The sequence below is a fragment of the Tiliqua scincoides genome, chromosome 1, assembly GCF_035046505.1.
Source record: "Tiliqua scincoides isolate rTilSci1 chromosome 1, rTilSci1.hap2, whole genome shotgun sequence".
In the NCBI taxonomy this organism is placed as follows: domain Eukaryota; kingdom Metazoa; phylum Chordata; class Lepidosauria; order Squamata; family Scincidae; genus Tiliqua; species Tiliqua scincoides.
This window is the reverse complement of record NC_089821.1, coordinates 212,235,063-212,249,822: the sequence shown is the minus strand read 5'-3', so window position 1 is coordinate 212,249,822 and position 14,760 is coordinate 212,235,063. Positions and strand designations below refer to the sequence as shown.

The 14,760-nt window shown below is 40.9% G+C and overlaps 1 protein-coding gene across 7 annotated transcripts in view; it reads right to left on the bottom strand.

Moving 5' to 3' along the window:
- UTRN (utrophin) overlaps positions 1-14,760 on the bottom strand; it is a 416,792-nt gene that overhangs the window by 52,044 nt on the left and 349,988 nt on the right. For all 7 annotated transcript variants that reach the window (XM_066615317.1, XM_066615308.1, XM_066615334.1 and 4 more), the window contains 2 exons: positions 12,016-12,217; positions 100-185 (listed from right to left, as the gene is read on the bottom strand). In XM_066615317.1, coding sequence (XP_066471414.1) covers positions 100-185; positions 12,016-12,217 — 288 coding nt within the window. The remainder of the gene's footprint in view (positions 1-99; positions 186-12,015; positions 12,218-14,760) is intronic.

The following is a 14,760-nucleotide window of genomic DNA, read 5'->3' as shown; positions in this document are numbered from 1 at the left end:
GAAATTACTATTATGAGTTTTGCTGAAAAAATATTTAAACAATATTTTCTCCAAGTTGTAAGAAAAGGGAAAGTTCCCTCATGCAAAGCTTATACTCACATTTGTACTTTTCTTCTAGAAGGCCCTTCGAGAGAGACATCAAGCCAATTTTTAGGGATTGCACTCTGATTTTTCCGGTCCGGCCACTAAAATGTTATGAAACAACATTAAACTTTACAGCTGACAGTATAGATTAATTCAAGAACCAAAAGAGCTGGCAAGTACACCTGATATACAGTACTTTAAGTCTTACACAGTAGCTGCTATCACTGAATCTCCTTTGTAAATGTTCCTGAGTAGAAGTACTAAATATTTACATTCTGTATAAACATTTCAAATTAATTATAATGTATTGAAGTTTAGGAGTGTAGCATCGCAGCATGTTCTAATAATGTGATTTATACAGTTGCACACAGCTGGGAGCCACATTACACAGTATGAGATGGTGACTGTAGTAGACACAAGTTATACTATCTAAAGATACATTAATACTTTTCATAATACTGTTTGCCTTGCCTGTGCTTAAAACACTTTGATGTATTGATATGGCATAAAAGCAAGGCATAAATGGCAATTGGATGATGTTAAGTGTCCTTTTTATCTAACCCAGGATTTCTCAAACTTTGAGGGAGCTTTACTCCCTCAATAAGTTATTGGAGGGAGGGGCTAGGGCAGTGACACAATCCCCAGCATCGTGCCTCTAAGAGGGGTGAGGGAGGTGCTTTGCACTTACTTTATGAAGACAGGGATGCAACAGGTGTGGGCAGCCCTGCACAGCCCTCTGCAGCGCTCCCTGAGGCTTGGAAGGTTCACTTAAAGCAGGCACAAAGCACCTCCTGTAGAACAGAAGTGCTTTGCGCCCGCTTTCTTCAAACGTTCCAAGCTTCAGGGAGCGCTGCGGAGGGCTCCCTGCACCTCCTGCAGTCTGCTGCAACCCCACACCATTCCAAGTAAGTGCAAAACAACCCCCTCACCGCCCTTAGCAACACAATTCTGGGGATCGCACTGCTGCCTCCCTCTCCTTCCTCTGCCCCTTAAAGGGACGGGGGAAGCGTTACACGAACTGGTGGGTCACAACCCACCAGTTTGAGAACCACTGATCTAACCAGTATAACTTCAGTTCACACAATCCTACATTTATAAACACTTGGGAAACATAAATGGCAAAGGATGTGATTGGAAAACCATAAGGAAAATGCTCCTCAAAACTAGTTCTACTGGAAACAGAGAGAACAGTAATATTAGGACATCTTTGCAAATGGTATTATTGATCTATTTGATCAATAGAATTCTTTACAAACACATCAGGACAAAATTTGCTTCAATGCATTATTTCAGTGGTCTTCAACCTTTTTCATGCCACGACCCTGATATATAAAGAAAGTATGAGACTGGGAACCCCACTGTCAATCCCACCCCCCTCCCAGAACCTATTCATCCACCCCCACCACTACCCACTTCCCACCCTATTATGCCCCCCCCCCCCAGCAGTTCACTGAAACCAAACATTTTTATCAGAGAAAACAGAAAAAGTTACCATGAAGCCTGGCACTTGGAGTACTATATAATACTGCATTATTACATACAGGTTGAGTCTCATTATTCGTTTCGTTTCCAGGACTCGAGTGGATGGCAAAAAACGCATGTAAAATGTAAAAAAGAGTCATTAAGCAGACAATCCTTCAATCAGTCTCTCTCAAGGTGCTTAGAAATGCTTCACTCCGAGCCCTCCCTTCACCAATGCAAAGTATCTTTCTTTCACCTGTTCAGGGGGAAAGGAGGGGTCTTGGGCTGAAGCTCCTGGATAAGAGAATGATTGATGGATTGTCAGCCTGCTGCCCCCCCTCTCTCATTGTTAGTTTTCCGTTAATTTAAAGGGCACACTGCGTTGAAAGAGAAAAATCTCTGGATGATTAGGTTATACCTGTAATGGCTTGCATGACTGTCTCTACAAGAGTAAGAAAAGCAGTTTTTTAAAACTGTGATTTTAAAGGGATGCATTTTTCTCCTTCTCCAGGGATCAGCACAGTCCTTCTCATTTGCAGTGGCCATTCGTGTTGAGTCAAATCCGTATAATAATATTAATAATAATAATAATAATAATAATAATAATAATAATAATAATAATAATAATAATAACTTTATTTTTATCCCGCCTTTCTCCCCAAGGGGACTCAAGGCGGCTTACAACATATTAAAAACATAATTTAAAAACAAATAAAAACATATTAACACATCATAAAAAACAGCAGTCAGACTAAAAAATAGGTAAAAAGAGCATAGAGCAGCAGCAAGTCATAAAAGAATCAGGCCTGTAAAAAATATTAAAAGATGTTAAAAGGCCGAGAACTCAGAAGGCCTGTTTAAACAGAAGGGTCTTCAGGCCTAGCCGAAAGGTCTCAAGAGAGGGATCCATTCTTGAGAGGGAAAGGGAGTTCCATAGCGTTGGTGCCACTACTGAGAAGGCCCTATTTCTTGCAGCCGTCCCACGTACCTCCCTAGGAGCCGGCACTTGTAAAAAGGCCTTCTCTGATGACCTAAGAGTATTAAAAAATCCGTGTATAACAAAGCTGGACCCGTATTTCTAAGTCTAGAAAGTTTCTGAATTAGTATATTGACCACCCACGGAACCTTATTTTTAAAAGGTTTTTACTAACACTGTAACTGGAGAGATGCATGCACTTTCACGCACATGAATGTTAATCCTAATTCTTCTGAGATTTGGCATCAAAGAACCACCACAGACTAGGTTGTTTTCTCAGTTCCCTTTTAAGTATCATGTGGGCAGAATCCTCAAAGGACTATTCAAGATTGTGAATGTTTAAAAAAAAAAGTCTCCTGATCCTTGCTGCCTCTCACATGAAGATCGTCTTTGGTCAGCCTCCCCATCACGTGTGAGTTTGCCTGCTAACCCACTTGTGGTAGGGATGCGAGGATAGGCCCTGTACTAACCTTACTGGCCATGCACTGCATGGTGGCTATTCTGCAAGCTGCTCTGTATCTTCGTCCAATCTCCCATTGCAACAGTCTGGGCCTAACTGGTGACCATTAGGAAACAGGATTTTTTCGGTTCACCTGATTCACTGTTGGTAAGCAATTTTTTTTGCCAACCCAAGACTCTGTGTGGTCACTCATCTGGTCATTTTATTTTGCAGTTTAACGTGGGCATAAAGACTTGATGTTGGCTCTTAATGTGCACCCTGAGGTCAGCGAAGGCAGGGCAGGAACCCACATCCTACTCCTCAAGCTGTTTATTGGCGCAAGGGGGTTGGTTGGCCTGTGCCCCTTAAACAGATGAATTAAGATAAGCCTATGTATAGCTGGGGTGCAACTTTAAGTTGGAATGGGAACACCCACCTGTGGTCAGGTTAGTGTCTGACACCCCTTTAGTGAATTTCCTTTGCACTACAGTGTGTCATTTAATAATGTCTGCAGTTCTCCTCTTTCCCTCTATGTATCTAATTTTTAATAAAGCAGCCCATTTCACCCATAACTTTGTCTCACAGGGTCATTGGGGATTGCATGGCCAATGGAGTAGGGTTCTAAGAGGAAAACTACTGAGACAGAAAATCTTAGAAAAACTTCTAACTGCCTCTGAGTTCAGCCATATACCTTTTACAGATTGCTAATCTTTTACACATAAACAGCTAATTACAGAAGCTGTTAATATTTTACAAATGGAACCAAGATACTATCATAACTGGTAACAAGGCATGACAAAAAAAGAAAGGGCAATTAATACTTTTTTTCTTGGTTAGTGAACTTATCAGCCCCTATTGTAGTGCTTGAGAGTGCCTACTGATGAGAGCCATTAGATATTTGATTTTCTCTGTAAACCGCTTTGTGAACTTTTTGTTGAAAAGCGGTATATAAATACTGTTGTTGTTGTTGTTGTTGTTGATGTAGTACCTGTATTTGGAACCACATACCCATTATATTACTACTATGTTTTAAAATGACAGATGTATCAGTATCACAACTGTAATTGCATATTATAGGCAAAGCTTACCATGTAGTCTTCGTTTGCTATAACTCATGGATTTATAATTAGTTGACCTGGTTTTCCACAAGAAGGTAACCAGAATAACAAAGCTTTCATATTTTGAACCTAATCATTGAAACCTAATTATCTTAATCCACATTTCCAAGTTCTAACTATTATAACAAGTAATAAAAATGGCATCAAATGAATTTGCAAGTGAGTCACTAACCCAAGTTTGTATTGTATCCTTTAAAAAAAAAATTGTGGCCCATCTAACCAACTAAGGGTACAATCCTGAGATTGAGCTGGGCCAGTGTAAGTCCCTTTCACTGGCCCGGGAGTGTTGCAAATGTGCCATAAAGCACGTTTGAGCTTCTTCTGAAGTCAGCTGGGCCGGTGCATGGAGGTGCGCTGGCCCACGGAAGCCAGATTCAGCCTCCACGGCAACTGGACAGGGTAAGTTCATGCTGGTCAAACATGGTTGGCATGGGGGTCTGGGGGAGAGCGTGGAGAGGAGGCATTCTGGGGTGGGGGGAGGGCTAACAGCGGGCAGGCCCATGGATACACGGCAGGAGAGTGGGGGTGGGGCCAGAATCCAGCACTTATGCAGCTTGGAACAGTTCCAGGTTGCTCAATCTGTACTACCTCTTGAGGTGGCACAGATCCGAGTAGCCCCACTGGGGCTGCTGGGGCTTTGTCCCTTTCTTCATAGAAAGACCAACTCCACACAAAAAATATCAAAAGAGTGCTGTCTGATTCAGAGCAGATTAGACTTTATTTGCTAAACACTGCCAAAATCCCAAAAGCAATCTATGTATCTAAACAAAAACAGTAACTTCTAATAAGTTCCAGTTGAATGTGTTCCTTTTTCCATGCTTATATATAGAATACATCCCTCATGGGAAAACACTGCTGAAGAATTTTTGTCAACTTTCTTATTGTTTGTACTCATCTAGTACTTTAAATTTGCTATTACAGTGCTTAACTACTTTCTGTTAGTACTGGAGTATAAATGGCACATAAATAAAAATAAAGGTATCCTATACTGTTGATAGCTATTGGATAGGATCCTTGCTTGATCTGGAGAACATTTTAATTGAGAAATAATTTCCCTCCAGCAATGATCAGTTACATTTATGTATCAGGGAGGAGCAGTCAGGGGAGGCAGGGCCTCGACAGATCCAACAAGTAAGAAAACAAAGGACGAAGACCCAAAATAGAAAGTACTTTGCCTTTCCGTACTGCTCCTTTCTTCTCCAGCACAGTTAGTGAGTAAGCAGTATTCTCTCTCTCTCTCCTCTCCTCCAATATACAGGGAAGCAGCTAGCAGCTGATTCGCTGCAAACACGGTTGGCTTTCAATGAAAAACAAGCAGGGTGCCTGTGTCAGCAATCACTGGGGAGGCAGCAGGCAGAGTTGGCTCTGTTCCAAGAAAGTCATGAAAACAACTGGGAACCTGTGCAAAGGGACCAGCTCTCTAAAGCACCAGGGGAATCACCTACCCAGTTGTCTAAGGAGACTTGTCACTTCCTAGGTCTGAGTGCTGGAAGAAGAGGTGAGTTGTTTTTTATTTATTTACAAAGAGGAAGGGAGAGCGAGAGAGTGTGTGTGCGTGTTTCAAAGAAGCTAAGATCCATTGAGATTGAGCCTAAGGAGGGGGGGGAGAAGAGAGTTTTCATGTGGCTATGTCTCCCCAGGTCTGGACATTACCTCACATCACTGTTATATACAGGAGTGTCCCAAACTGTACTTTTATATACTTAAAGCAGTAGAAGACCTCAGTGCAAAACTTTACTTTTAAGCCTGTTGAATTGCATTTTGCATTTGCCCAGACTTCCATCCTGTCAAGATTATTCTGGATCCTGTTCCTGTCCTCTAGAACAGCAATTTTCAACCTTTTGCATCTCACAGCACATTGACAAGGCACTAAAAGTATCAAGGTACACCACTGGTTTTTTGACAATGGACAAGGCACAGCATCCTGCTGGTGGGGGGGCTCACATCCCCCAATGGCCCTACTAATAAATGACCCTCCCCAAAATCCTGTAGCACACCTGTGGACCATTTGTGGCATACCAATGTGCCGCGGCGCAGTGGTTGAAAATCACTGTTCGAGAGTATTAGCTACCCCTCAGAGTTTGGTGTTTCTGCACACCTGGTGAGCATCCCCTCTGTTATCTAAAAATTTATAAAGATATTGAACAACACTGGGTCTAGGACACAGCCTTAAAGCACCCCACCTGTCACCTCCATCCAGGACAATGAGGAGCCATTGGCAAGCACTTTCCAAGTACAGTTTTTCATCCAGCTACTGATCCATGTGACAGTGGTATCAGCTAACCCACATCCCACCACCTTGTCCACTGGGTGTCATGGAAAATGTGATCAAAAACCTTACTGAAATTCAGATATATTATGTCCACAGCATCCCCACAATCTAACAAGCTAGTCACTTGATCATGGAAGAAGATAAGGTTTGCCTGGCAAGACGTGTTCTTAGAAAACCATGTGGGCTCTTGGCAATCATGGCCCTTCTTTCTAAATATTCACTGACAGACCACTTATTGATTTGCTCCAGGTTTTTCTGAGGTATTGACATCAAGCTTTATACTGTTTCTGAATCATCCTTACTTTTCTACTATTCCTTGCTCCATTCAATAGTAACCATATCCAAGGATTTCACTCATCCCATTCTCCTAGCTGTTCACAAACTGAGTGATACAAGCAGGTTACTCAGCATGACTGGCTGCAACACAGCTAAACCAATTTAAGAATTAGTTTTTAGTAAAGCAATCTGCTTGTGCGATCACTTATTTTATTCTATTTATTTAAAAAAATTTTATACCGCTTTTCCAGCACTCAAAGCAGTGACTAACCTTCAATTAATTCTTCCTTATACTCCCTACTTGCAAGATTGGAGTAACTCTGTTAGACAGGTTTTAAAGCTGTTTCCCCTTTTTATAAAGATCATGCACTGTCTATAAATTGTATTTTCAATACTGAATACATAAAATGCTTGCGAACAACTATTGATTTGCATGAGTTTAAGGCTGAAATGTCGACAGTAAAGATGTTAATTATATTACCTTTGAGTTCTTGAAAACATAAAGTTCGGAAATATTATATTTCATCTCTGCTCTGCTCATTGACCTAATGTGAGGTATAAATAATTCTTAATGTGACAGAAATACAAAGGTTTTTCTGTCACTTGTGTTCATTTAATGCTTCACAAAGGCCATAAACATCAGTAAACATGTCTTACAGAAAAGATTTCTTCCGTCTATGAAGCTAATTAAATTCCAGATTAATAGCATGTGAGAAACAGCAGGCAAGTGTGGGTGAGTTAATGACTCCAAAATTTATATATGTCAATGATGTAAACAATGGAAATGTTAAGAGATGACTTAGAACAGCAGTTCCCAAACTTTTTAGCACCCACTTTTAAAAATGACACTCTGTTGGGACCCACCTAGCTTTACGAGCCTAAAAAACATGTTTCACTTTATCAGCTGCTCAAGCCTGTTTTTATCCCTTTTACTATAGTGGGGGGTGGGGACCGTCTTCTGGAGCATTTGCCAAGTTCCACACTAATTGGATCAGGATCATTTCTGGTGGCCTTGCATTCCCCCTTAGCCTGGCCTTTGATAAGAGCTGAGGCAGGCTTACCTACTCATGAGTAAACATGCACATGCGACTCGGTTTTGCTTTCCATAGACCTCAATACATTTTCCTCGTCAGCTTGAAAGGGGGGAGGAACTTCCTCCTCAAGAGTTTGTTGGGGCATGCATTCATTGGGTCTGGACCATTCTGGTGGCATTATGTTCCTCTTGCCCCAAAGGCTCCTGCATCCCTAAAGGCTATTGCCTGGTTTAAGAATGCCATGTGGCTATAATGGTGACTGGGCAGCAGTGCTCCCCCTCCCTCCAATGCAGCAGCTTGTTTAACCCTTGATGCACATAGTCTAATTTGCCTTGTAAATTTCATGACCCATCAAAAATTGGATCCCAATCTATAGTTTGAGAACCTCTGACTTAGAAACTAAGGCCATTAGCAAGATTATCTGAATAAAGTTGCACATTAAGATTTCATTGTCTGGACATTTCGCAAGTAAAATACAAAATACACCTTAATATGAGTCAATGATATGAACTAAAAAGCAGTGATAAGCATAATACTTTGACATTACAAGCATGTATCATTTCCATAACTTCAGCATGGAAATGAATTATGACAGCCCTGACAAGATGGGTTTGTCAGTCAAGCCATGTGTTTACTTTTGCCTCAACAACTCCTCTTGTAATTCTTGCTTTTTCTTTAGCCTTAAATATGAAAACTGCTGCAATGTAATTGACACAGTCATTTAAGGTGCTATACACTCAGTGTTTCATAATGAGAACAATAATAATCCTTAGAATGCACAAGGAAACAGGATTAAACTAGAAGAGATGTGTTGATCATTGGTTGGATTTTTTAAAATATAGTGAAAGATGTTTGGCTTTAATTTCAAATCACTGAGCAGATAGCATCCAGAAGAAAAACTACAACGGAACTAATTTCCTTCCAAACTGCTCTTAAAATTCAAGTGTTTCCATTATAAAGCACTGTTTGAACCTTCTTCCTATTTTTCGAGGACATATTATTCACCTCAGCACATAGAATTAACACATTAAGAAATAAATAACGGAGATGTCACTACCTGATAACTGTAGGCCCAGCAAATGAAATGAGTTCAATGCAATTAGCTAGATACAGTGAGTAGGCACCTTATAAACATTGGCCATTTCACATTCTTTATACAAACCATAAATTGCCTGCTTCTCCCTGGCAGCTTTCTTCTTTAGAAAAAGCATAAATACCCCAATTGTCCACTAAGGCCGGGGGAGGGGGACGACTTTCAGCCTTTAGATACTTTTCTTGAATAGCAATGGAAAAGTAGATTGATGTATGACTCCTTCGTAATGTTCTGGATAATGTAATAGACGACCAGTAAGTTCAAACAACTATGCTTCCTTGGCATTTAAAGGATTTGCAACCACAACTTCCATTCCTAGAAGCAGACTGTGACTACAGCAGTAGATGTACCAGTGTTCCTGTAATGGTGAACTAATCCACAGTTTATGTTGGTGTTGCCTGGTTATATAAAAATGCATTTACAACGGAGAACATATTCCAAAGCATTGTCCACAGAGTGCAAAAGGTTATAGCAATGTCTGTATCACTCAACATAAGCTGACAAACGCACAATGTCATAGGGTTCTTCAAGTTCCCCAACTACATTCAAATCTCAGTGATAATCCCAGCTATATTTTCTCACCACAGTATACATATACAATGCTTTCACTGAGTAGTTTTGAGTACAGCACCGAGTTCTTATGCAAAACCTAGAGAGTTTGCCAGACCATCCCCATTCTGAATCTGTGAAGCTGCCTTGTTGGACAAGGGAGACTGGCACATAAGAGACAGGCTTATATTATTAGCATTGTGAGCCTGACAGGAAGCTGCACTCAGATCCCTTTACACTTTGCTATCTGAAAATCAGTCTAGCCAGGCAGATCGAGGTCTGAGAACAACAATCCCAGCTGTTCTAGCCTTCTCCAAATGCCATCAGAATAAACCCAAGGACCCTGTTTAATTACATAATCAAAATTTTGCCACTTTTGAATTCTTCCTTCATGGTACCTCCCCACCAAGCCAAAACTGCTCTACACCCGACCTCCTAGACCAGTGGATCCTGAACTCCTACAGGGGAATTGGGAACAGGTAAGTATTTGTGTGAATAGGGATGGAAGTGGGGAGGGGCAGCAAGGACACAGCAGCAACTGCAGCACTGCCGCTGCCAAGGGGCTTATTTCTTACCTTGGGGGCAGACCTGGCCTCCTGCGGGCTTTGAAACCCAGCAAGGCCCGGAGATCTACCAGAGTTTTTTTTACAATGTTTGCGACATCATAACATATAACATTTATGTGTACAATGTATGCTGGTGTACCTTGAGCCCCACTGAGTATAACAGGACTTACTCCTGAGTAGACATGCCTAGGATTAGGCTGTGAGGCTGCAATCCTAGCCACACTTACCTGGGAGTAAGCCCCATTGAGTACAATGGGCCTTACTCCCGGCGTTTCCTCCCAGAGGCACCTGAAGGGGGGGGTCAGCACTCCGCGATCTACTGGTAGATCGCAATCCACCTATTGAGCACCCCTGCCTTAGCGGGATGCAACCCACCAATTTGGGAACCACTGTTCTAGACCCACCTTTTGACTGTATCTCAAGGCAAAATACAACTCCTTGCATTTTATTCTCTAGAAACTTGCTCTTCAAGACCCTCCTCTGCCTTTGTTGTTAACTTCTATAATTGATATCTGTTAGTTACTATTCCTCAGGAGATGCTAATAGACACACATTTCTGCCCCAGTTGCTCTCTCTGTACCCCGGATAAAGTAGTACTCCTATATATCTGCAACCTCTACAACCCCAGGGCTAACTGGGCCCATTCTGCACACCAGATTTGCTCCCTTGAACCAGCTCATGCCAGAGCCCCCAATAGAAACCCTAAACCCTTCTGGGTCAGAAGAGAGACATCTATTTTCTGAGATGTCAGATGGTACCTACCCTTATGCTAGAGGTCTATTCTACTTCCTAAAGGTTATATTTCAGTAGATATAGGGAGGTATAATGCCCTTCTCTCCCTTTCCCCTCCTTTCTCTTTTCAGTCCCTAAACCACACTCCCCTGACAAGTCATTTCATGAAGAGTTTCCTTCATCCACCTTGCCACCATTTCCAATACAGCCCTGACAACACACAGTCTACTGCACTATTTTGGGGCTTGTTTATTCAAATCTCTTTTCTTCGAAATTTCTGGTTTCTCAACTCCATTTGCCTTTAGAGGTGCCCTACTCTGGTAGATAACTACTCCAAACCCACAATCTGGGTTATGTACACATAGAGCAAAGAGACCCAGCTGAGCAAGAAATTTCTCCCAGAAAGGATTTAGCGTCCTGCCCTGCACACAGTTTTGGGTCCTCATGTGTTCAGACAAGTGTCTGAATAAATGTGGTAAGAGTAGCTCATGTAGTTGAAGCCTTGGGCTTTCCAAGCCTCCCTGACCATTCAGCAATGTGTATATTAACAGGACAGGTAGCACTTCTGAAATAGGGATCCCCATTTCCTGGCAAATGTGGCATTGCCGTGTCCCTATTAATGCAGATACATTCTTTATATGCCATGTTACATTCAAACTTTCAAGATGGATTTCAAAAAGCACGCAATACAATAAACATATAGACCATTTGTAGTCTGACCTTTGACTTTACTACACTCTTAATAATTGGTTTAAATATATATGCAACCCATTAAAGTATAGATTAGTTAATCATCTTTATGCAAGAGAAGTTACAAGAGCAGGAGAGGATACAGGATTCACGGGTAACTGCAAGAACCACCTCAGGTTAAAGGTTATTGTAGACTCCCTGAGAAAACTGTACAGACATTATGACTGACAATATACTGAAACAGAGAGAGGGCAGGGTTTTGCCTGTCATTCTAATAGACACCTAATTCAGCTAGTCATAGATGACAGAACAGTGGAGGTTTGAGTGTGCTAGGATTATGCAGATCAGCCATTCTCAACATTTTTTTTTGCTACAGTCACTTAGGATCTCATCTCAGGTTCCAAGGCTCCCCTGTCAAACAAGGATACATCATGACCAGATAAACTTATAATCATTTATTTCAGTTTTCAGCATGTGCCTCTTTAAGTGTGCCAGGGTTCCCATTGAGAATGGCTGATCTAGATAGTCCAGAAAACATGGTAAATCTGCAGTTTAGATGGGTCTACTTCCAACAAGTTATTCAAAGCTCCCTCCAAGAGGTCTCATTGGTTTCTAAGAAGGAAACAATGTGTAGCTTTGAAATTGTGCATCTCACAGTTGATCACAGAGAGGGACAAAATAAAAAACAGGCAACAGTCTATTTAGCACTATCATTTCCTACTTACGTGTCATAAACATTCAGCAGCCAATTGAGACACATGTCTACACAAAGTGGAACATTGACCAAGTCTTTGTGCTTTTCTTCCATTCCACTGTAAATTGTCGTAAGACAGCTGACAACATCCTGAACACTGAGAAGTTGATCATTTTGGTTCAACTTGTGCTGTTTGAAAGCTTCATTTGTTGTATTTAAGTCCAACAGGTCCACTGCAAAAGAATCAAATGACAGAATATTTGACAAACATTTCATTTTGATGCAGTTCAACTTGCACATAAGAAGTTCAAAAATCTATCTGCAATCCCAAAGGCACACATGATTCTAATTAATGATGATGCTGAAGTTTGTTAGTATGTGGTTTAGTATAGGACTCTGTTCAGCTCATAATGCCCAGCTACATTATCAATCAAGTATTATTTCCCCAGAAGTTATTTTCTGCTCAGAAAATTGAAGACAACATTCTACAAGTGAGCAGTCAAGGGTTTATCAGACCCAACAGATCAAAGTCAATATATGGAGAGAAATTCTTCAACTGAAACTCATACTGAAACTATTAGGGCCCAATCCTATCCAATTTTCCAGTGCGGCTGTGCCAATGGGACATGCGCTGCATCCTGTGGTGGAGAGGCAGTCACAGAGGTCTCCTTAAGGCAAGGGAACATTTGTTCCCTTACCTTCGGCTGCATTGTGGCTGCACCAGTGCTGGAAAGTTGAATAGGACTAGACCCCCAGACATGTAAATTACATACATGTAAAACAGAAGTATGTTGTGTACGTTAACTGGGAGAATGACTGAGCCATCACACTGCAGCATCTGTGTTTATCACAAATTCATTCACATGCATGTGATGAATGAATGAAACTAAACGGTAGTTGTTAGGGGGGTATGTGATAATGGGCATGCATGCTGCACCATCAAACCAGAATTCCCAGAAGACAGACAACATTTTCCTAAATAGTTATGAAGACAGTTGAAGAACACTTAAGCAGATCCCAAACCAAACCAAAGGGGGCTCTTTAAACCAAAAATTGGTGCATGATTAAAGTCCCCCCCCGCTCAATTTTCATATATTGTTCATGGAGTTGTAATAGTTCCTGAGAACTAATGGAAATCAATTTTCTTAAACAACAATGTAAAACTAAAGATAAACTTTGCTGCTGACATGCTGAATACATACAAAGATGCACAAAATGTTCTTGTTTCACATTTTCGAAAATGAATTAAGAAAAGTAGAGGGAAGGTTACTGCAATCACCATAACAAGAATTAATATTCAGCAAAGAGTTGTGAGATTGATTATTGAGAGAAGTTCAGGAAAGATCTCAGTTACAGCACTGTTGAATCGTTGTGCTTTGTCTTGTTTAGAATGAATACACAAACACATTTCTTAGAGCAGTGACACTGCTCTGGAAGCACTGTCATCACAGTTCAAATGTCCTTGTTCATCTTCTGGATTAAGCTCTGGGAAAACAAGCAGAGTTCTGCAGTTTTTGAGCAGAAACCAGCAATGCAATATACAGACAGGCCAACTTCCAGTACAAATAAAAATCCCTCTTCTAATCCTTGAAACAGTTACGCACTTTAAAAAAATTTAAAAGGGCAAAAAAACCAGACTTTGAGCCTGGGGGAAATAAGCATGGCTGTCAGTTGCAAAGCCGGAAAGAAACCAGGCTCACCACTGGAATTTATTGTGAACTCTGTTTTCAAATTACAGCTGTTTTCACATCTGCCTCTTTTATATCACTGCAGCCACCTCAGTGTTAAATTAATGAGGTTGTGAACATATTAATTTTAATTATTGTTGGGATTAGATTTCTAGTGCAAAAATAAAATCATGTACACCTGAAAGTAATAAGTGAATTAGGAGTTTAGGCTAGCATGGAAGACAAGGCTGAATTCAGCTTCCAGACTCAAGCTAGATAGAGTAATATGTTCTAATTAAGAGACAGTATAGGAAAAAGAAATGCTATACTGCAAAGAAATAACCCAATAGCTAAATTGGAATCTAAATTCATCCTCTGTCTGTCTTAGCTTCATGAAAACCTCAGCATAAATGAGGTAAGATCCCTGAGCTCCCTGGCACCTAAGACAGCTTAAAGGGGAAGGCAGAGATTTCCTTTATTTGGAAAAGGTAATAAACAACTTGAAGGTCTCCTGTTGTCCATTACCTTCTCTAATCTGCAGTACAAGGAGAGGATGCTGCATTGCCCTGAGCCCTCTGGCTGGCACATGCAGAGGACTTGAAATTACCTCACTTGCACTGATGTCTGGAGAAGATAAACAGTACAAGAAACTCCAGCTGCTTCTTGCCTCCTCCAAACGGGTGATAAATTGTGAGCTTAGGGGAGGGCATGTGAACTGATTCACATGCAAACTGACTGAGCTTCCTAGAGGGCCTGGGATACTTGCCCCAGCAAGCAAATTTGTGGCACCTGAACAGGATGCTCAAAATGATAATTTAACCTGCTTCTTTGCCAAATTGTATCTACTCTTCATGATCCTCACAATACAGAAAGAATAACTATGGTTTTATTCAATCTTTAGGACATTACCAAACAGAAAATGAGTATTTCTCTCAAAAATCCACTTTCTGAATCATTTTTCACACTTGCTGAAAAATAAAACTACACAAAACATACCTTCTTAATGGATCCATTCAAATGAATGTGGAGGACAACAAAGTGCATTAGGAAGACCAGATAAGTCATTTTAACAAGGAATTGCAAAACAGTTTGCAAATTGTAACCACCGG